The following is a 20,334-nucleotide window of genomic DNA, read 5'->3' as shown; positions in this document are numbered from 1 at the left end:
TATTGCATTTACATTGTTTTATTATACCTTTTTTCCCCCCCTGGAAGACATGCTGATCTGCAATAAGCTTTACAATTGTCAAGTTTAGTTTAAGTCCACTAGAACTAAAAGGACCTGAAAAAAACTCAACTACCTCTTATGACACAGTATGCGTAGCATCTCTTCTAGCTTAAGAAAAAAGGAGGAGAGGGGAGGAAAGAGGGGAGGAAAGAGGGGAGGAAAGAGGGGAGGAAAGAGGGGAGGAAAGAGGGGAGGAAAGGTCTCATTGATTCATTACTGTAAACGAAGAAAAGCACTGAACTTACAGAAGCACAAAAGCTTGTGCAATCTGTCACAGAGACCCTAATAGCAGGTGACCCCCTTTTTGCTCCCACTGCACCTAGAAAGAAAGAGGGAGGGAACAGCACACGAGGCCTTGGTTTGAAGGAAGTACCACATAACTGTGCACGGGAAGCTTCTGGGAGAGATGGCCATGATAAAGGCTGCTAGAACAAACGAAGGGGAATATATACATACATATACACGTGCGCATAGGCACGGGAGCAGGAGAGAGGGGACTATAACTTTTAAGCAGGACTCCCTTGCAGGCACAAAGGAGGAAAGCGAGGCGACAGGGGCAGTTCCCGGCCCGGGCGGAGCGGTGGCAGCGGGCAGAGCAGGGCGGGTGGGGGCAGGCTGTACCTTTCAGCCGCAGGTACTTGACCTGGCTCGGCCGCTGCTGCAGCTCCCGGAGAACGCGGGAGCGGGCGCTGCCCGTGGGGGCGGCGGCCTCGGCGGCGCTGTAGAGCTCGGTGAGCAGCCCGCTCACCAGCGACGAGGTGCGGCTGGACCGGCCGCTGCCAGGACCCTCCTCGTCCTCGTCCTCTTCTTCCTCCTCGGCCAGGCTGTCGGCGCTGCTGCCCGCCCTGCCGCACAGGCCAGGCTCCCACACCTCCATCTTCCGCAGCCGCCCGGTAGCGCGGCGCCGATGCCGGCAGCGCCGAGTTCCGGGCTCGGCCCGTTCCACAGCGAGACGCGGGGGGAGCGGGCAGGGGAAGCGGGCGGGAGAGCCCAGGCCGGCGGGACGCTGCCCCGCAGGCAGGAGAGCCGCGCCCGGCTCGACTCCCTCCCCACGCACCGCGCGGCGTGGTAGAGGCCAGCGGCGGGCGGGGGGGGCGTTGCACCTGCTGAGGGGCGGGGAGGGCGGCCTGGCCTGGCCTCGCCTCACGGCGGCAACCTCCGGGGCCGGTCCCCGGCGTGGTGCGGCTGCGACAAAGGTCGCCCCCGTCCTGCTGTCTGTCCCGCTCCTGCTCCCTCGCCGGTGCGCCGGGCAGCCCCGAGCGGCGCTCCGGTTCTCTAACGCCCTGCGCCGCCTCAGAAGAAGCCGAGGTGAAGTGTAGGGCATAACTTTAGCGATGTAACCGTGCGACTGTAACGATGCTGCTGTAAGTCACCGTAAAACAACATAAAAACCAGAGCTGATGGTAGGGTTTGTACGGCCACCAGAGCGGGGTGCAGCTGGGGTTTGGCTGGGGAGGCTGCGTCGCTACCGCACCGTGTGTTGCCCGGAGCCTGTGCGCTGCGCTGGGTAACGCCGCCGCCGCTGCTGCAGCTGCTCCCCCAGACCTGCCTGAGCGCACCGCCTGCTTGCAGCAGGACAGCCCTGCGCGCCCCCCGGCCACGGCCAGCGAGCGGCTGCCGTGGGTCTCTGAAGGGCCCAGCGCTCCCCGAGCCCCCGCCGTGCTCCTTGTCTGTTCCTGCCTTCGGGTCTTCCTCAACACCTACACAATATTCCCCTTCAGGCCGAGAGTTAGCCGGCTGGGGCACACGAAGACGATGGCGCTTGCAATCAGGCCAGCCGTACGCTGCCGGACTGACGGGGCCAGCTTGGCAGCCTCGGCTAACTCCCGTCAGGAATTTGGTAGCAAAACGCAGTATTTCACAACTAAAAAGAACTCTCTCGGGACAAAACGCTGTGCTGTTCGCTGCCATAGACGCCGGTGGCGGCGGGCAGCTCGTACAGACGGCGGCAGGGCGCTGTGAGGGCGAACGGCGGCGAGGGGCGGCGCGGGCGAGACCCCAGCCCGAGGGACCGCCCCCCGCTCCCGCCCCCATGGCAACGGCTTCCCCGGGCGCGGGCAGTGGGCGGGACCACGATGGAGGGGGCGGGGCCAGCCGGCCTTGCCGGGGGGCGGGGCAGAGGGGCGGGGCCGCTCCCCGCCGCGGCGGCCGCCCGGGCCACGTGACGCTGCTCTCCCCCTCCCCCCCACCCCCCCGCGCCGCTCTCCCGGGTCATATGCCGGGGGCGGGGCGGGCCCGCGCGCTGCTTCTCAGGGTTCCGCCGTCGGCTGCGTCGCGGGTTCGAGCGGTACCGACTCCCTCCGTCCCTCTGCCCGGCGGCCCGCCCGCCCGTCCCCGCGCCATGTCCCCTGCCGCCGTGGTCCGGGGTCTGGCGCTGGCCGCACTGCTGGTGCTGAGCCCGGCGGTGGCAGCCCGGCAGGCGCGGAGGCCCAACGTGGTGCTCATCCTCACCGACGACCAGGACGTCTGCCTGGGCGGCATGGTAACTCCGCGGCTCCCCCGGCCTCCCCTCAGCCTCCCGCCCACCTCGCCGGCCGGCCGGGGCGCGCCGCCGTGAGCCCGTCCGCGGGGGGAGCGGGAGACGCAGGGTTGTGCGTGGGGTCGGTGGGAGCGTTCTGAGAGGCCTCGCCCTCGCTGCGGGGGTGCTCGCCGCCCGCCCGCCGGGCTTGCATAGCCCGGCTGCGGGCTGGGGACACCCGGGAGAGGGTGGCGAGGGCCGGGTGTGAGGCGGGGGTCGTTCCGGCTGCTGAGGAGGCCTGGGGTGACAAGCGGTGCTGCCAGGGCCCAGCCCGCGGCCGGGAACAGCCTCTCTCTGCGGCCTCAGGCCGAGTTGTCCCGGGGGGACCGTGGTGCCCCGGGGCAGCTGAAGGGAGCGTCATGCTGGGCCTCCTCGGGTGCGTGAAGCATCTCTGGGAAGCCACCGAGGCTGAGGCGGGTCGAGGCTGGGGCTTCTGGAGCACAGCCTCTGCAGCCGCCGGTGGTCCCTGAAAACTCCCTGTACTTCTGCTCTCTTGGGCTGACTTGCGTAACCGCTGTGGTCACTCGAGGCCCTAGCGAAAAGGCACTCTGGGTGGCTTGCCTGGGCAGTGCCCGAAAACTGTGGTGGTGGGCCTTCTTTCAGCTAGTCCTGCGACTGCTTCAACCCCGCTACTTTAACTAGCGTCCTTACGTTGCGTCCTTACGTTTTTAGCTGATTTCGATTTGGTACCTTTCTTCCAGACACCCCTAAAGAAGACTAATGCCCTCATTGCGCAGATGGGAATAACCTTCCTAAATGCAGTAAGTGTTTACATTAACTCTTTGAACTTCTGAGATACGTGCGTTTGTGTAGTTTGTATTTTAGGTAATTTGAAACCTCAAAACTGATAATGGTTTTATGAAGTCTGTACATATGTGTGTGGTTTTTTTAAATTCAGTCTCGAACTACTTTTAGGTCACAAAATGAATATAGCTCAAGGTCATGTTCAGAATCTGAGAGGGAAAGTTTCACTTCCTAAAAGTGCTTGTGCTAACTTCCTTAAGCAGTAAAGTAAAACTGAGTAATCTGAATATTTTTATTACAAACTGAGAAGTGTTAGAAGAAGCTACTTAAAACTTTCAGCTTCATGCATGCTGAAAACCCACTTCACTCTTTTCATATTCTAATATATTGCCGTGGCTAAAATAATGGAGTGAATCAACTGGCAAACAGTATTTTAATTGGATGCTTGCTGCTGTGTAAGAACTACATCTAATCTGTAATGGGGGGGATGGGGTTGAAGGGCATATGATGCAGAAACATAAAACCAGGTTCATGTGCAGCTTTCCACTAGTGAAAATATTTGGGATGTAATTCTTTGTGTCTAAAAAGGAGTATGCTTTAATGTCAGTCCACTTTTTAATCAACCTATTAGCTGATATTTCAAAACTATAAATTATGAGAAAAAATTGTTTTACGATGTCAATCTTGTATCTCTTCATCCTGTCTTTCCAGTATGTTCCCAGTGCACTTTGCTGTCCCAGCCGAGCTAGCATTTTAACAGGAAAATATCCACATAATCATCATGTTGTCAATAACACTCTGGAAGGAAACTGTAGCAGCAGGTTATGGCAGAAGATTCAAGAACCATACACCTTCCCAGCACTGCTCAAAACTATGTGTGGTTATCAAACGTTCTTTGCTGGGAAGTATTTGAATGAGGTATTTTGTGCTTATTTTTTTACTGTGACACAGTTCATTTGCATTTGTCCACCTTCCTAAAACATTCAGTGATTTTTATATTTGTAGCTGATGACGGGTCTCCGAAATGTTTAAAATGGTGTTACTTGGATGAACAGTTCTCTTTGCTGAGATGGGATAAATATGATGCAAAGTTCAAATCTTTTACTTGGTTAAAATCAGGTTCTGTAGGTGCCTGGATGTTTTTAAAAGTTAATTTTGAAAGGATGATGGAATCCAAAGGCTTTTTTAGTATGTTCAGATGTGTTAATTGTTAGAGATGGTGATGGGGGAAACAGATAGATGATTGGCGTGTGGTATTGAAGCACCATCAAGACAGTGCCAGACCAGGCACAATGTTAGAATAATGTTAAAGAAAAAAATTGGTTTGTCTCAATATTCCTGTCTGATATATCCCCTTAAATCAGAGGATTATTTTCTTTTTAGCAGTTAATACGATATTTTAAATATTAAATGTCCACTAAGGCAAATTCATTGGGAGAACAGATATTATTGGAGCTCTTTACAGAGGTTACTCAACACTTTATTACTGAATCACTTATATGTGTGTGCTTTGGGTTTTTTCTGTTTTTAACTAAGCTGTGGTTTGTCATAGTTTATGGTAAGCTGTAAAATTCAGCACTGAAAGCTCCAAGATGAGGGGTTCCTCTTGTGTGATGGAATTGTATTCGGTGCTAGATTTGAAGCTAGGGTTCTTAACGGCATTATTTTCCTTGCATCTCTTGGTGGAAAATGGTGGTGGTATAATAGAATAACGGAACATGAATTTTCGTAGCCAGGCACAAATTCGTTTCTGCTGATGTTACCAAGGCAGCTAGAGGAAGGGTAACTTCTCTGGCTTCCTCTGAGCATCCCTGGACTCAGCATGGTCTCCTGTCCCTGCAGTTAGGCAAGCCATGTCGATGGGAGAGGGCAGCCCTGAGAAGACCCTTTCTGTTGCTCTGAGGCACCCTCTCTTTTGAGTTTGGCACTGATTCAGCAGCTACTTTACTTTTTTTTGCTGGCTTAAAGGCTAGTTGTTACAGATTATTTGGCACTGAGGTGACAAGAGGCTAGCATTGCTTAAAGTTCGCACCCCCATTTGGGGGAGGATGATGGAAGCTGTTGGTCTATGTGAAATTTTCTTTAGTGTCTTGTGAACTATTATCACAAAGCCTAAGAGTGTCTTGTTGCATGCGTGTTTTCATCACCTCTCATTACCTGATGATGTACTGTATGTTCTCCAGCATCTCTGCATATTTTCATGTGCAGAGTAGAACAGGGAATAAAATTTAAATTTTATTGGTGAATACCAAGCATTCAGTTGCTGTCTTTCTAGTTATTTAACCCTGGTCTCTTTAACAGGCTGTACATATGTTTTTATGTGCATATATACTTGGTTTTTTCCATTCTGAAATTGAGTTTGGCTTAATGCAGTTTCTGACTAGTATTGTATAAAGCACATGAATATGAAACATAATTTCTAGCTTTTATTCATCATAATTGAAACTATGAGTCATGGTCTGTCTTTTTTCAGTACGGAGCAGAGGATGCAGGGGGAGTAGGTCATGTCCCTCCTGGATGGAGTTTTTGGTATGCTTTGGTATGTGACTGTTCTTTTTTTTAAATACTTTAAAATCTTTTTTTAAAATACTTAATTTTGGCTGCTTTGTAATCCAACTCACGTTCTAACTTTGCTGGTCGTGAAAGAGCAGGCAAAAAGCTTCTAAGAACTTAAGGTAAATTTTCTTCCCTTTTTTCCTCTATTACATATCAGATCCTTGGCTTTCACAAAAGCTGCTCCTACTAAGGTGCCTGGGGAAAAACCCTGACTTGTAAAGCCAAAGCAATGTGAGATAGCATTAAAATAAGTTCTGTTGTTGGAGACCAGTTCTGAGAATTCTTGTGGTGTCCTTGTGACAAATGCTTATAATCTATTTGACAAATGCTTGTTGGCTGCCCATTTTGATTATTTCAAGTGATCAATATACATGTTACTTTGTATAAATATGCATACGACTTTTCTTTTCACAGGAGAAAAATTCAAAGTACTACAACTATACTCTTTCAGTAAATGGCAAAGCACGAAGGCACGGTGAGAACTACAGTGTAGATTATCTGACAGATGTACTGGTAAGAAATTTTGCAACACTTGTGTTACAGAAGCTGCTTATGACCAGATAATACCTCATGCTGGGGGCCTGGGGAAGGGTGGGGATGATAATTTGTTAGGCTGCATTGGTTCATAAATATATGATTGTGCTGTCATGATGGTGGGTGGGCATTAATCAGCAGAGCAAGATTCTGGGTATATTTAGAAATGACAAGTTTGTGTGTACAAGCTGTGAAGAGGAAAGGAATTCCAGCTGCCCATTTGCTAGCCAGTAGCCTCACTGAGAGGTTAATACTGACTGCTACGGTGCATGAGGAACATGATGCATGTAGGAAATGTCTTAAATTACTTCATAGAAGGATATGGTTCACTACAATACACAACTTCTGTAACAGATAAACTGGGCCAAGATTTCAGTGGGAAGTTAAGCATGTAAAAATAACTCTACACCATGTTTTGTTTGTTAGATATTATGATGTGTCAGTATCTTGTAACCTCTAGCTAGTCAAACTGAAACTTGGAAATATCAAAGGCTAATCGATCCTTCATAGTGTGTGAGGACAATGTATGGACTATGCCAAAATGTGTAGCTGACCAGGGGAGTCTTTAGCCTCTTTATCCTCTTAAGGTAAAGAGAGGTAACAAAGATATGAAATACTGAAAGGAAAGTTGGAAGAGTTACTTTAGCTCTCGAGGCCATGTTTAGCAAGTAGTATTAGCTTGGAGGGTTTTTTGGGGGGAGGGGGAGGGAGGGAGGGGGAGAGGAAGTGTTCCCCCCGCCCGCCAAGCTGGAGTCTTGACATGCTGTTACAGTGTATGAGTTGGTAGCACTGGGAGCTCACATGCAGCACTCGGGAATATTCTTCTGAGAAGTCCCCTCGTGCAGTCGATTTGTAGTCTTCCACTGAGACCCTAATGAGTTTCATTCCAGTGGGTTCCTGAACATAGACAGCTGCTTACTAGGAACAGCACTGAGTGGTGTTTCTTAGGGTACTAAACAGCTGTCTTTAGATTTACACTGTCTAAAGCTAGAATGGAATTGATAAGCCAGAAGTGAGACTATCCTGTTACTGGCATTGTACCGGTCTTTTTTGATCCTTTAGCAGCTCATAAGCATTTTGACCAACAGGCCATTGCTGCATAAACCTCTTATTTGTGGTGTGTTACCTATTAATACAGCAGTGTATTATGATTTTCAGCGTGTTGCATTCTAGCTTCTGCCTGTAGTTACCAAATATGTATTCAGCATTTCAGAGCTAGTGTTTGTGTTTAATTCACTTGGTGGGCAGTGCGCAGGAGTAATTGCTAATGCAAAGTTCCTGTGTTGCTTTGTGATGCACAAGCTTTCTTGTCCTGACTAAGAACATCTGGCTACTTAAGTCTGGTATTAAGAATCTGAACACCTGGATATGTCTACTGCAGTCCTGACACGTTGCAGTTTAAGCTCCTTACAAAATCTAAGTTGACTACCTCTATGAGTTTACCTACATCATGCTGGTTTCTGAATCAGGTCTTCAAACTTCACACAGTTATCCTCCCTTTACTCTGTTGTCATATAACTGAAGTCCAGCCCCACTTGCTTAGATGTAGAAGTTAGGAGGAAGGAAGAGGAGGGAATTCCTAGTGTATTATTTCTTCTAGAGAAAGAAAAGGATATCCAAAATGGGGTCTACTAATCGGACAGGAAAGCAAAATATTGCAAGATTTGAATAGTGAAGAAGTCATCTGTGAGTAATACCTTTGAAGCTTTAATTTCAAAGGCTGACCAAGGGAAGGCCAAAATGGAACTCACAATCTCTTCTAACTTGCTACTTGAAATTGTGTATAGCCTGAAACGAAAATGAAAGTGCAGTGAAGTGATGTGAGTGAGTGGAGTTTGGCACTCTCCTTCACTAGAGCTCCTGGCTTCACCAGCAGAAACGTGGCACCCCTTAGAAACTAGGAGCTTGCTACAGAATGAGCATATGCTATAAACAGAAAGACTCAGAACATATAAACAGAATATAAACATATAAACAGAAAGACTCAAACTGTGTTAAAGAAAGCTCCAGTTTACTTGAGGAAAGCAGGGTTTACGTGGATTTTGTTGATACTTGGAATAAGCACAAACTTGATGAGATTTCCAGGTCTTAAATAATGCAAAGGTCTGAAGTAGAAAGCCATTCAGAGATGTGGGACAAATTATTTGTTTAACATGAACGCTTGGGGTTTTTCATCACGAGCTGCTGTTCTGGACAGTTGTAGATGAGCAAGCAATAAGTTTCTGAAATAGTTTAAATGTTCCCAGTACTACCGAGCTCTAAGTAAGTTATGAATGTCTAGTTTGGATTTTTCAAATACTTGCTGTTTTGCTTTGGAGGTGTGACTTTTCTTCTCCAACAAAACTGTTCACAGGCCAACATGTCATTGGACTTCTTGGAGTATAAATCTAATTTCGAACCTTTCTTTATGATGATCTCAACTCCTGCACCGCACTCCCCTTGGACAGCTGCTCCACAGTATACAAAGAGCTTTCAGAATGTCAGTGCACCAAGAAACAGCAATTTTAATATTCATGGAAAGGTAAGCTAACTAGCAAGAATCTGCATAGATTATTCTACTAGCTTATGAGAACAGTAGGCAATGACCCTGATTTGCATATTAAGTTTAAACAGTGAGAAGAATAAGCTAATACCATGACTACTAGTTAACATAGTTATGTTAATTAGCCTTTCAGGGTAAGATATGTTTATTATGACTTCGAGATTTTTGCATACCAGTATCTTATAAATAAAAAAATGTAGTGGCAACAATGATAAAGCAGTACAATGGAATTATGATTGATAAATGGGAAAAAGTTAATTCTTTGTCCAATTTCCAGACTGTTTGAAAGTTCTTAAAATGTTCTTTCGTTGCTGTTGGTATGTTCAGGAGAACACATAGGTAGTGTGCTATGCAAAGGCTCAGGGGAAGAGTGACGAGAGCCCCGTTTTCCTACGCACATCTGCTCATGGGGGTGGGTGGTCCATTACTTGAGCTCGTAGCTTGTGCCCCTAGTTGACAAGCATATCAGGCTAACCAGAGGACTTTGTGAAATCACAAACCACAGGGCGCAAGGTCACTAAGGGCTTTGAGGATTTGCCTTTCATTTGTTGAAATAACCTGTAAACAGAACTGCTGAGCCTAGTGTTACAAACTCACAGACATCCTTGTGACAGGGCAGTACCTTCCACTGCCAGTAAACTTGGCCAAATACGGTCTAACTCAGACTAATCCGCTGCTACTTACTTTGCCAATAAGTGAAAGTGAAAGTCGCAAACAGTTAATCTGGTAAGATATTTAACTTACGGAGGTTTTGTGGTTTTGATTCAATTAGTTTAAAGTATAGCACTCACTACTATTCAGTGTTCAGCTGATCCACTTTGAGATTTGCTCCTAATCTTAAGAGATACCATTGCCTAAATGCCTATCTGGAGTCTGGTGATAGCTCTTCTAAGGTCACTGTGACTCATGTAGTACAGGGTGAAACTTGGTTTTTAGCTTGCAAAATGACCATGTGCTTATCGGCATGATATAAAAACATGAATGAAAGGGGAGAAAAGGGCTGCAAGCAGTAATGAATACTTTAGCCCAACCTGTTAAGTTTCAAACTAGGGAGTGGGCATCAGACTTTTTTTCCCTCCATAAAAGGATCCCTAACTTTGTCTTAGACTCCATTACTGTAATAACTGAATGCTTTTAAAACAGTGACCCAGAAATAACTTGACCAGCAAAATCAGCAGTTAGCCAGAAAATACAGTGTGGAGTTCCCTTATGTGGACCAAGAGCAAAAGCTCTGCATATGCCTATATAATACAAAGCAAAATACAGACTTACTTAATGTTTGGTAGTTAATATCTGTGGCTACAGCAGTTTTACTAGGTTTCACAATAGGAACAGACTAGTGTTACCCCTCTTCCTAGACACAAAATAGCTTCAATCACTAACAGTGTGCATTTCTGTAATTGGTAGCGTTGTGGTCTTGAAACCTAACTCTTCTTTGAGCTTCACTGTTTTCTAGGGCAAGCAGAATTCCTGCAATAGCAATAAAAATGTACGTAGGCTCAGACCCTCAAGTCATTGATGTTGTAATGCTTGCTAGACAGTCTTGCATTGTATAGTCTTGATTCCTAAATTAATGTTGCCTAGCTTCCTTATACAGTATGGGCAAGGGGTACTAAAAGAAGCCATCTAGGCAGAATCTCTGCGTGAAAAACAGGGATTAAGTTGTTGTCACACCCTGGCCAGTGATGCGCACTTTAATTTCTGCTTAGGATCCTCAGCTATGAACTATATCAAGTGATAGGTATCCCAAGTATGTCTATTGATAACCAGATGAGTGGTTTATCTAAGCCATTCTTGAGAGAGAAGCTGATTAAGATATGTGTTGGGTATTTCTCCTGCATGCTGTGCTTTTCCTGCAAAACAGGAGCACAGCTGTGTTCAGATTCTGTTGGCAAGATATGGTATGCTGTCCCAAGGTTTCCTAAACTTTGAGAATGCAGGATTGCAGCAGGATTGGTGGACAGCTTTGTATGTAACCAGGGAAAGAGACTTGACAGGGACTGATGGGGAAGCAGATTTGAGGACCCTGAGTCAGTGTGAAGTTTATTGAAATCCACAAAGATGTTTAGGTGCTGTGTGAAGTTCCTGAAACTTTAGAAAAAGGTAGGAAGAACAAAATGCTCCAGAGAAGAGGAAGATTTTACTGCAGTAGGTGACTAATCTGCCTTAGTTACCCAGAATGGTTGTGCCTTATGGAGGGCCTCTCCTGAGCCCACCTTCTGTGAAAGGTGGCTGGTGCACAGGTGACACTGCCAGCTCCTTCGTCCTCTGAAGAACTTCTGCTGAGCTGGGGGTGGGGTTTGTGATGTCTTTCACTACTTTTTCTCTCTCAACGAACACATAAGTCCTAGATGTTTGGTCTTGATTATGCTGTGAGTTTTCTTGCTGAGATAGACTTAGCGTCTCTCCAGAGAATTGTTTTACAACTGCCATAAAAGATAAATCTGAATACAACTGAATTAGAATCAACTGGACATGGTATTAAGTCTCCATGCCAAAAATCTTCCCTTCAGTCTACAAGAACAGAAAACAGGAGAACTGAATAATTGCAGGAGATATGAGTCACTTCATTGTGAGTCCCTTAAGCCTGAGCCTGTTCAGTCATCCGCTTGTGACAGGAGGGGAATTGCATAAATAGAGGTTCTACGGAAAGGAGTGATCAACTAAATGCAGGGTCAAGCTGAGGGTGATGAGAGGGTCATCTCTGACCTACTAAATCAAAAAGTGTAAAGCTGCATTGACATGACTTTCTCCTTTATTCTGCTCCCCACTAATACTAACCTTCCGGTTGTTCACAACAGATCTTCCCATATATTTGTACAGCAGGTGACCCAGTTCAGACTGGTGCTTCAGGATCTGGGAGTATCACTTTTCATATGAGTTAGATTATCTCCGTTACTTTGGGGGGATGGGTGAAGGGAGAAAGGGAGAGGCTGGTTCTGGAAGTTGGCGATGCGGCTAGGAGAATCATTAATGCTTCAGCAAAAGAAATGCTCTTGTTCTGGAGTCAAAAAGTCCAGATGATATGGTAATGTTTCTGCTCCCCTCAGTAATCTCCAGCCCTGAGTTCATAGGCTACCAAGAATCTGATAGTGGCACCATTACAGATCTTTGTCCTTGTCTGTCCATAAATTAGGTAGTCCTAATTGCTTTTGATGCAAGAGTTTCTCCCCACCTCTCTACCTATATAAGGATACTACAAATCTTAGTCCCAAAAGAACCTCACTTTGACAACCAAGTCCAATCTTACAATGCTGCTCAATCCTTCAGGTTTTTTTTTCATCAGACCTGTCTCAGGCTATCAGACTTTTATCTCTGGGAGAGTCTTCCCTAGCTCCTTTCACAAATTTCTTCCCTGAACTGCTTTGAAAACATCCACAGCTATTTTCTTCTCACCAAGGGCTGAGCATAATGGAGCTGTAATATATTCTACTCTTGCAACTTAGATTTTACATGAACCAAGAGGGAAAACTGGAGTCAGGTCAGTTTGATAGCATTGCCTCACTATTTCACAGGAATCATGTGGATGTTTTACCCTAAACAACACTTCTGTTGTAATTGGTCTAAGAAAGGTATAAAAGCTGGTACTTCTCTCCTATGCTAATCTTTTTGTCTCTTTTCTTTAGAACAAGCACTGGTTAATTCGACAAGCAAAGACTCCAATGACTAACTCTTCAATACAGTTTCTTGATGATGCTTATAGAAAGCGGTAAGAATTTTTTTTGTTGCTTAAGATTTCTACTCAGAACTTTCATTATTTTTAAAAAAAGAAAAGGTGTTTTTTTAGAAGGGTTGCAATAAGTGTGACAATAGATGTCAAATTACCTGTAATAATTCTCTGGCATCTGTCTCAGCAGACCTGACTTTTGGTTTACTTTTTGCAAAGAAACTTGTCATTGACTTCAGAAATATTTTGCTCCTAAATGCTGCCATCATTTATCATAAAAAAAGACCAGTGATGCTCGCTGTCTCTACTACTTCTCTTTCAGTACACGACAGGTTTTCATAAAAAATGACTTTACCTTCTACTTCACTTGAATTCTTACATGATGTACATCAAATGTGATGGATTTATCTGCCAGCTAATCTGATTTGTTAACCTTGGCTCTCAGTCTGTGGTCTTTTTTACATGGGAATAGCTGACTGGCCAAGGCAGATGCTGGATCCCTTTTTATAAAAGGGGATGTGGGGAGTAACGCGAAGATGCAGCTTGTTCCCTCTTTTTAATAGAAAGGAAAGGTATTTCTTTACACTGTAAGAATACACTGTAGGTGTATTTTCTTTAAAAGCTCTGAAACAAACATTAGCTTAACTTTAAGTGTTAAACTCCATTTTAAGCAGTTATCAGGCATTCACTTGTCACTTTGGAGATGGAAAACGAAGTTTTTTTCAGGCTCTGGCTTTTTAAAACATGAAGGTAAAATTATGCAACAAAATCTTAAATTAAGCCTGGAGACAACAGAATCCAAGAATTGAATAACTGTAGTTAATTCAGCATAATACTAGTCTGTGGAGGCTTGTTATTGACTTATTAGAAGCAGTCACTTCTCTCGATGGCAGACCCCATGACAAAGGAAAGAATAGCTTGTAGCTGTTCAAGGCTTTAGACACACTGCGATAATGGACCCTGATATTGCATGAGTGATACAAAATAGCTGATGTAGTTTTCAAGCAGAAAGGATCCCCTATAGACAATAAAATCCATGACAGTCTTGTATTTTAATATGAAAAACTAGATATAAAGAACTAATAACAAGTGACCTTGCAGGAGATAACTCTGACTCTTTGCCACTGTGTGGCTTCAAAGTTGGTCTTGACTGTCTCCAGATAAGAAGTAATCGGCATTTTGACGTCTTTCTCAGACAGCATAGAATAAAATCAACAAGAACTGAAGACAAACAGTCCATTTCTATCTTAAATTGCAGCCTCAAATAGTACAGCGTAGTAATCTATGAAGTTTGTTTTCAGAATTTGCAAGCAAAATAATCTACTTACTGTGCGTACACTGACTTGAAGCAGAATACGAATGCCCCACTTGCAGTCAGAATTATTCTAATTTTTTCATTATTCTAATTTTTTCATACTGTAATATGAATTACTTTGTTTCTGTACAGGTGGCAAACTCTGCTGTCAGTAGATGACCTGATAGAGAAACTAGTGAAGAAACTGGAAGTGAATGGGGAATTAGACAACACATACATCTTTTACACATCAGACAATGGCTTCCACACTGGTAAAATTTTCACTGCTTACTGAACATTTGTAGAAGATCCAGGAATCGCATAACATTTCATTCTCGTGACACTCCAGAAAATGGGAACAGCAGCTGTGGAAAATGTAGACATGAGAAGTAGTGGTTTGAATTGCAAAACAATCTGGAGTTGCAGTGGGGGCTGTTTGGGAATTTTACTGTTTGGTTTTTGTTTGGTTACAGTTTTCAGCATTAATCTCTACCACTGTATTCTGGTATACAAAAAATTAGGACAGAAATGGAGGAAGGATCTCTGTGTTCTGGAGGAAGAGTTGCCATGAAAGAGTTAACCAGTAAAAATCTGTCAAAGACCTGTCTGTATCATGTTGTACAACTAAAAGTGCAGTGTCTAAGCTGTTAAACTTTGTAAGGTATGGCTTATACTTTGAAGTTGTTTGTTCCTGTTTTCCACTTTGTTAATGTAGTTCAGGTTAAGAACCTCTTCTGACTTAAAAAAATTGGTTGCTGGAAATTATGTAACACAAGATTCTTAAAACATAAAACACGAAGCCATTTAACTTTTTCCACTTTCCATTGTATAGGGCAGTTTTCTTTGCCAATAGACAAACGGCAGCTGTATGAGTTTGATATCAAAGTTCCATTGCTAGTTCGAGGACCAGGGATAAAACCAAATCAGACAAACAAGGTAAGAAGTGAAATCAGAGTACAGATTTACTTTTATATATTCTTTCACAGTTATCAACTTTGGGTAATAATTCATCCTCTTGCATATATGTATCAATGAAATGAAATATATGGAGTGGTAGAAAGTGCAAAGACCTCATTGTAAAAAGCTGTGTGCTCTTGCTTGAATCAGTAAATTTTAAGTAATTGCAGGCTACAGAAGTAAACGAGATGTGAAGCTTGCTTTCCAAAGACCCTACCATTACTTGGGAACATTACAGGGTCCATTAGCCTATAAAGGTAAAATTAAGTAGGGTTTAGGTGTACCTAAAATTACGAGTTCTTAAAATACAGAAGTCTCATTACATCTGTTAGGTTCTGGTCTTCTGAAGTAAGTTTTCCTCACCCTGCAGATGCTTGTTGCAAATATTGATTTGGGTCCCACTATTCTGGATATCGCGGGGTATGACTTGAATAAGACCCAGATGGATGGGATGTCGCTATTGCCGTTGTTGGTAAGTAGACGGATGGGGATAGTAACCAGTAATTCTTGCAGGGGTTATTCTTCAAAGTGAGTACTACTTCCTTTGATAGACTAGGTCGACTCATAACCCAGATTCTTCCCTTGATGGCATTTTCACACGGGATGTTCATAGGTTACTGAAAAAAGTAGGCATGCTGTTTAAATGCAGATGTATTTTGATAAGCCCTGCAACTTTGTGGTCCTTTTGTAATAGAAAGTTGTGTCATCCTTTGGCTAATCCTGCCATTTGTAATAATTCCTTTTCTGAAGGCTGTATGTTGTTTCCACCTTGCGTCGTCCCTCCTGTTTTCCTTACGATTTCTCAGCGTAGACATAGGAGAAGAGCAGACTGCTCTTCCTCAAATCTTTGGTTTGCCTCAATTTTCAGTAGAACTAGTGTTTCCCCCTAAACTCTGGAAAAATGCATGTGGTTTTATAAAGTAAACCTGACCTTGCCAATAAGTAAGCAGAAGCCTATTTAAATAAAGCTGCTTGCAGTTGATCCTTTTAGTTTTAATTAAATTTAGTCTATAAATTGAAGGCAGCTTACTTGGAAATGTAGGAGATCATCCAGATTTAAAACGGTGCTTTGCTTTTAAAACCTTGTATCCAAACCTTAAGCTGTTCTTTAGGCAGAAGCAGGTAAAAGGCATCTAGTTTAAACTCTGACAGAATCAAAACTGTGAAACTCATTGTTTTGCTGTATATGCCTGTGATGGTGCTGTATATTAACTTTAAACTTCCCTCTCTATCTGTCTTTTAAAATGCAGCTACAAATAGAGCAGCTTAAAACTTAGTTGCTTCTTAAAGCTGTTTATTTTTTCCTACACCAAGGGTATCTCTTTCCATCTGTTGCAGTAGTCGGATATAAACCAAAGAGAAACAGCCTTGTTACAGGGATCTTGTCTGTAACATAGAAGTGTCTGGCCAAATGGCTCCTATTTTGTATTACTGCGTGGTTCTTTATAAATTCAAGACAGTACTTTAGTACACCTTCTTGTGAGGCTTTTGTACTTTTGGGGTTGGATCCTTATCTTCCAGCTACACAGGACATTCTAACCTAAGGCTGAATGTTATTTTAAGACTGACTCAAACCAGGGACCATGACTCCAAGTGCCTTGTAAGCATTGAGCAGCGTTAGTGTTATACCAGGCATGGAGAATTTCTTGTGTTTCACAGTGCAGTGAATACTGAGTCACGTTAACTTCTTGTTCTAGAGAGGAGACAAAAATGTGACGTGGAGATCAGACTTCTTGGTGGAGTACCAAGGAGAAGGATACAACGGCAGTGATCCTACCTGTCCTGGCCTAGGACCTGGTGTCACAGTAAGCAGGACAAGATTTGTTAATTCTAGAAAATAGCTGCTGAATTAAACCTTTGCTGTGTGGACTAACCTGGTTCTATAAGTAAGCTCATGGTGTCTTGGTAAGTAGGAGCTAGCTCTGTAGGTCCTGTGCAGCATTTAAGAATCGGAGGGAGACATCCAGCCATGCAGAACTGATGTGTCCATATACAGAACACAGTCAGCTTTTCAGTGGGAATCTAGAGAGCCTCAGGGTTGGAGAAATATGCAGGAAGGTGTGGGCTTGGTAAAGTGGGTAGCAGCGACATCATGTTCTTTATAAAATTCCGTGACCTCATCGCATAATTCTTATATGTAACTATTATTTAAGTCACTAGCTACTTCCTGAATCAAAGATGGTTTGCTTTAAGTAAAGCATCCCATTGGTGTTGTCTTTAGTACTGTGTATTGTGCTGTTGTCTTCAGTGTATATACATTAGCTTCCCAGCCAAAATGCACTGGGTCATGGTGAGTTCATTAACAAGACTTTCTCAAAAGTAGAAGAGCCGAGTTTTTGCTTAAAATCCCCAGTGGAGACTTGCATGTATTAGACTAAGATCCTGGTGTTCATCAGTTAACCGCAGTTGGCTTGAGCCAGTGTAGACTGTAGGAAGAGGATTGCTAGTTCATTTTTTTTCCTGCTCTGAAGTTTTTGTTCACTGCTCACTTCACAGCACTGCTTCCCAGACTGTGTCTGTGAAGATTCCTATAACAACACATATGCTTGTGTAAGGACGCTGTCAGCTTCCTGGGATCTGCAGTACTGTGAATTTGATGACCGGGAGGTAAGTCTCTGTCTGAGTAGCAGATGTTAACTGTTCACAACTGTGCTAGTGACTGTCTGCACTCTTATCTGCTCTCAAGGTTTCCATAAAGTACTCTGAAAAGCAAACTAGCATTGCTTGCAGGATAAACAGTGAAGTATTTATCTTCTGGTGAGAATGTTTTGACCAAAACTCTGGTGGGGTTCTAGGAAGAAAGAAAAAAAAAAAAAAAGGGGGGTGAGAGGGGAGTGAGGAAGGGACAATAGCCTAAACTGATTACTGCCTTTTGGTATCACCTAACAGCCCCATGGGGAGCTGTGCTGGGGCTGGGTTCAGCTCTTTGTCCTACCCTAATTCCATGTGGCAGAGTCTTCTGTAGGACAAATATTTTCTGTTACACTGTATTTCTGCTGTTCTTATGTTCGTCTGCAGCTCTTTTCCTTGGGAAGAACTGAAATCCCTGATTTCAGGCTGATCATTTCTCTTCTATTGCTCACTTGTTTGCCTGGCAAAACAAGTATTTAAGTTACAGCTGTGAGAAAGGTCTCTAACCTTACCTTAAGTTGTTTGGGTATAAGGGACATAATGTCCCTGCTTCAGAAACCGTTCAAATGTCACTAGCAGAACACCGGCTGTGCGCACAAAACTTGGCGTGTTACAGGGCTGATCTTGTGCCCATTTGCACACAGTTGCTCCAGAGAGTGTATTGGCTGTGAGGCAACTTGGTCACAAACCTAATAAACTGCATTGTCAGCAGATGTGCAATAAATGCATAAACAGCATGTATTCCAGTTATCATGCCACCACACAAAACATCTTCTGCTAGTCTACAATGAACAACTTAAAGCAGGGGAGTAAATACCACAAGGTGTTTTTTGCAGTAAGACAGCAAGAAAGACTGTATAGGAGACTAAGATGCTGATTAGCAGACCCTGCCCTTCATTCTTCCACCATTTATGATGAAGCTAAATGAGTGTTGCAGCTCTCTTCGTAAAAGCAGACTCCAAAGTTGATCTGAAAACACACTACATGTCACTTCCGCCCCCCCCACCCCCCCGAGTAAGAAGTTATAGGTGTGGCATTTCTGGGTCACTCAGCTTACCTGGGTCAGCTAAACTAAGACTAACAGTATTGGGGAAGATGCAGCAATGTGGCTTTTAAAACCTTGCAGTGAACCACACAAGCAAGCTTGCAACCAAAGTCTGTCCGGATGCATGTTTATCTCAGTTAGACACAACCCAGCCAGTTTTAATCAACATCATCTGCAGTCATGCCTCCTACTCTATCTAGCACAGACAAAACCTCAGCTGAATTCTTGATATGTTTGACTAGTATTTGTCCCACAGAATGGTTTAGAGATTTAATGTACCAAAAACCAAAACTGCCCTAAAATCCTCCAGACAAACCTTCTCAAAGCACACACAAAACCTTTTCAAAGTGTGCGCACACAAAAAAGCTTTCTTGTGCTAGGGTTATAGCATACTTGACTACATGTACAAAATATGCTGAATACATGACACCTGTCTGAGTCCGAGAGCTGGAAGTACCTGAGGAGCATATAATGGTGCCTTGATGGTCTTGAAATTGTGCATTTTGAGATCCATTAATGAAAAGACAGGCAGCTTAGCTGTGGTCTCTTGCTGTGGTCTTACAGCCATTAGATGGGTTCCATTTATGTGTTAGAAAAAAACTTGCAGTGTAGTAGATGAGTACTTTAGGTGGAAGTAAAAACTTTTCCAACAATACTGTACTATCACAAAACTTCAGCTTTACCTACACGCTGTCCTGTCTTTGACGACTTAGCCACATGGTGAAATATGGCTTATGTGTGGGGATGCTGCAATGTAGTTGAAAATAACATTTGAGATTATATGCTGTCATAGTGTTCTTCCCAAATAATATGATTAAATGTTAATTAGCATCTAGGACTTAATACAGTGCAGGAACTTTCTTCTACAGGTGTTTGTGGAAGTGTATAACTTGACTGCAGATCCACACCAGATCAATAACATTGCTAAAACAATTGATCAAGAAATTCTAGAAAAGATGAACTATCGATTAATGATGCTGCAGTCCTGTTCAGGAGCAACTTGCCGTACACCAGGTGTCTTTGATCCCGGGTAAACGCTGGTTCAATTAATTATTATAATATTTAATGTAATACTATATTTTTAAAATTAAGCTTTTATAGAGGGTATGTATGATGGAATAGAATAATACTGATATACATACTGTTGTTTAATAGAGATGCTTTCTTGATGCTTCTGGTTTTTAATGTTTAATCTCTATTTTAATTTAACCTACCAAATACAACTTGATGGTATTAATACTACTCCTTTAATCTTGTCAGCCACTGTTGACTTAGAACAGCTGAAGCTCAGAGCTATGCTGAGGAGTCAGAGACAAGTGACCTCAGGTTTGCCTGCAGACAAGGAAAAGCTCTGCAGGTTTTTGTAGGCAGGAATTTCCCAAATACTTCTTGTGATTGTTCCTGGAGATGCTGTTAGCAAAGAATGTTTCCTGCAGGACCTAAGCTGTATGTATTAGTCAGCTGCTGTAAGGAAATAGCACTTCTTAGCTCAAAATTCAATCAGTAATGGACCGAAGCTTTTTTAAGCACTATTTAAAATGTCTGTAGAGTTGTGCTATATAAGTTTGTAATTTGAGGCAGCAAAGCTTTCTGTTAGAATGCATCTCCTGAATGCTTAATGTGATACATGCCAATATGCTGTTGGTATGTTGTAGCTAGGATTTATTTCTTAAGAGACTATCAACTCCTTAGTTGTGCATCGTTATAATTCATCTGTTGTACTATATAGAGATTGTCCCTACTGCCAAGAAAGCAACTATCCATGTAGCCTTGTACCAGAGCTATT

The 20,334-nt window shown here is 43.7% G+C and overlaps 2 protein-coding genes across 4 annotated transcripts in view; one reads left to right on the top strand and one right to left on the bottom strand.

Moving 5' to 3' along the window:
- The window catches only part of TBC1D30 (TBC1 domain family member 30), a 57,342-nt gene extending 56,358 nt beyond the window's left edge, over positions 1-984 (bottom strand). For both annotated transcript variants that reach the window (XM_075149052.1, XM_075149063.1), the window contains exon 1: positions 682-984. In XM_075149052.1, the coding sequence (XP_075005153.1) occupies positions 682-937 (256 nt within the window). In that variant the 5' untranslated portion in view covers positions 938-984. The remainder of the gene's footprint in view (positions 1-681) is intronic.
- Positions 985-2,269: 1,285 nt separating this feature from the next.
- The window catches only part of GNS (glucosamine (N-acetyl)-6-sulfatase), a 24,703-nt gene continuing 6,638 nt past the window's right edge, over positions 2,270-20,334 (top strand). For both annotated transcript variants that reach the window (XR_012673489.1, XM_075148988.1), the window contains exons 1-13: positions 2,270-2,542; positions 3,280-3,339; positions 4,034-4,240; positions 5,796-5,861; positions 6,293-6,391; positions 8,766-8,933; positions 12,581-12,663; positions 14,069-14,187; positions 14,748-14,851; positions 15,243-15,344; positions 16,570-16,677; positions 17,369-17,479; positions 19,418-19,578. Coding sequence is in view for 1 of the 2 variants with exons in the window: in XM_075148988.1 (XP_075005089.1) it covers positions 2,276-2,542; positions 3,280-3,339; positions 4,034-4,240; positions 5,796-5,861; positions 6,293-6,391; positions 8,766-8,933; positions 12,581-12,663; positions 14,069-14,187; positions 14,748-14,851; positions 15,243-15,344; positions 16,570-16,677; positions 17,369-17,479; positions 19,418-19,578 (1,655 nt within the window). In the remaining variant the exon portion in view is untranslated. The remainder of the gene's footprint in view (positions 2,543-3,279; positions 3,340-4,033; positions 4,241-5,795; positions 5,862-6,292; positions 6,392-8,765; positions 8,934-12,580; positions 12,664-14,068; positions 14,188-14,747; positions 14,852-15,242; positions 15,345-16,569; positions 16,678-17,368; positions 17,480-19,417; positions 19,579-20,334) is intronic.

This window comes from Calonectris borealis, chromosome 1, assembly GCF_964195595.1.
Source record: "Calonectris borealis chromosome 1, bCalBor7.hap1.2, whole genome shotgun sequence".
Lineage (NCBI taxonomy): Eukaryota > Metazoa > Chordata > Aves > Procellariiformes > Procellariidae > Calonectris > Calonectris borealis.
Note: the sequence above shows the minus strand (reverse complement) of the source record. Positions and strands in the feature narration are given on the sequence as shown.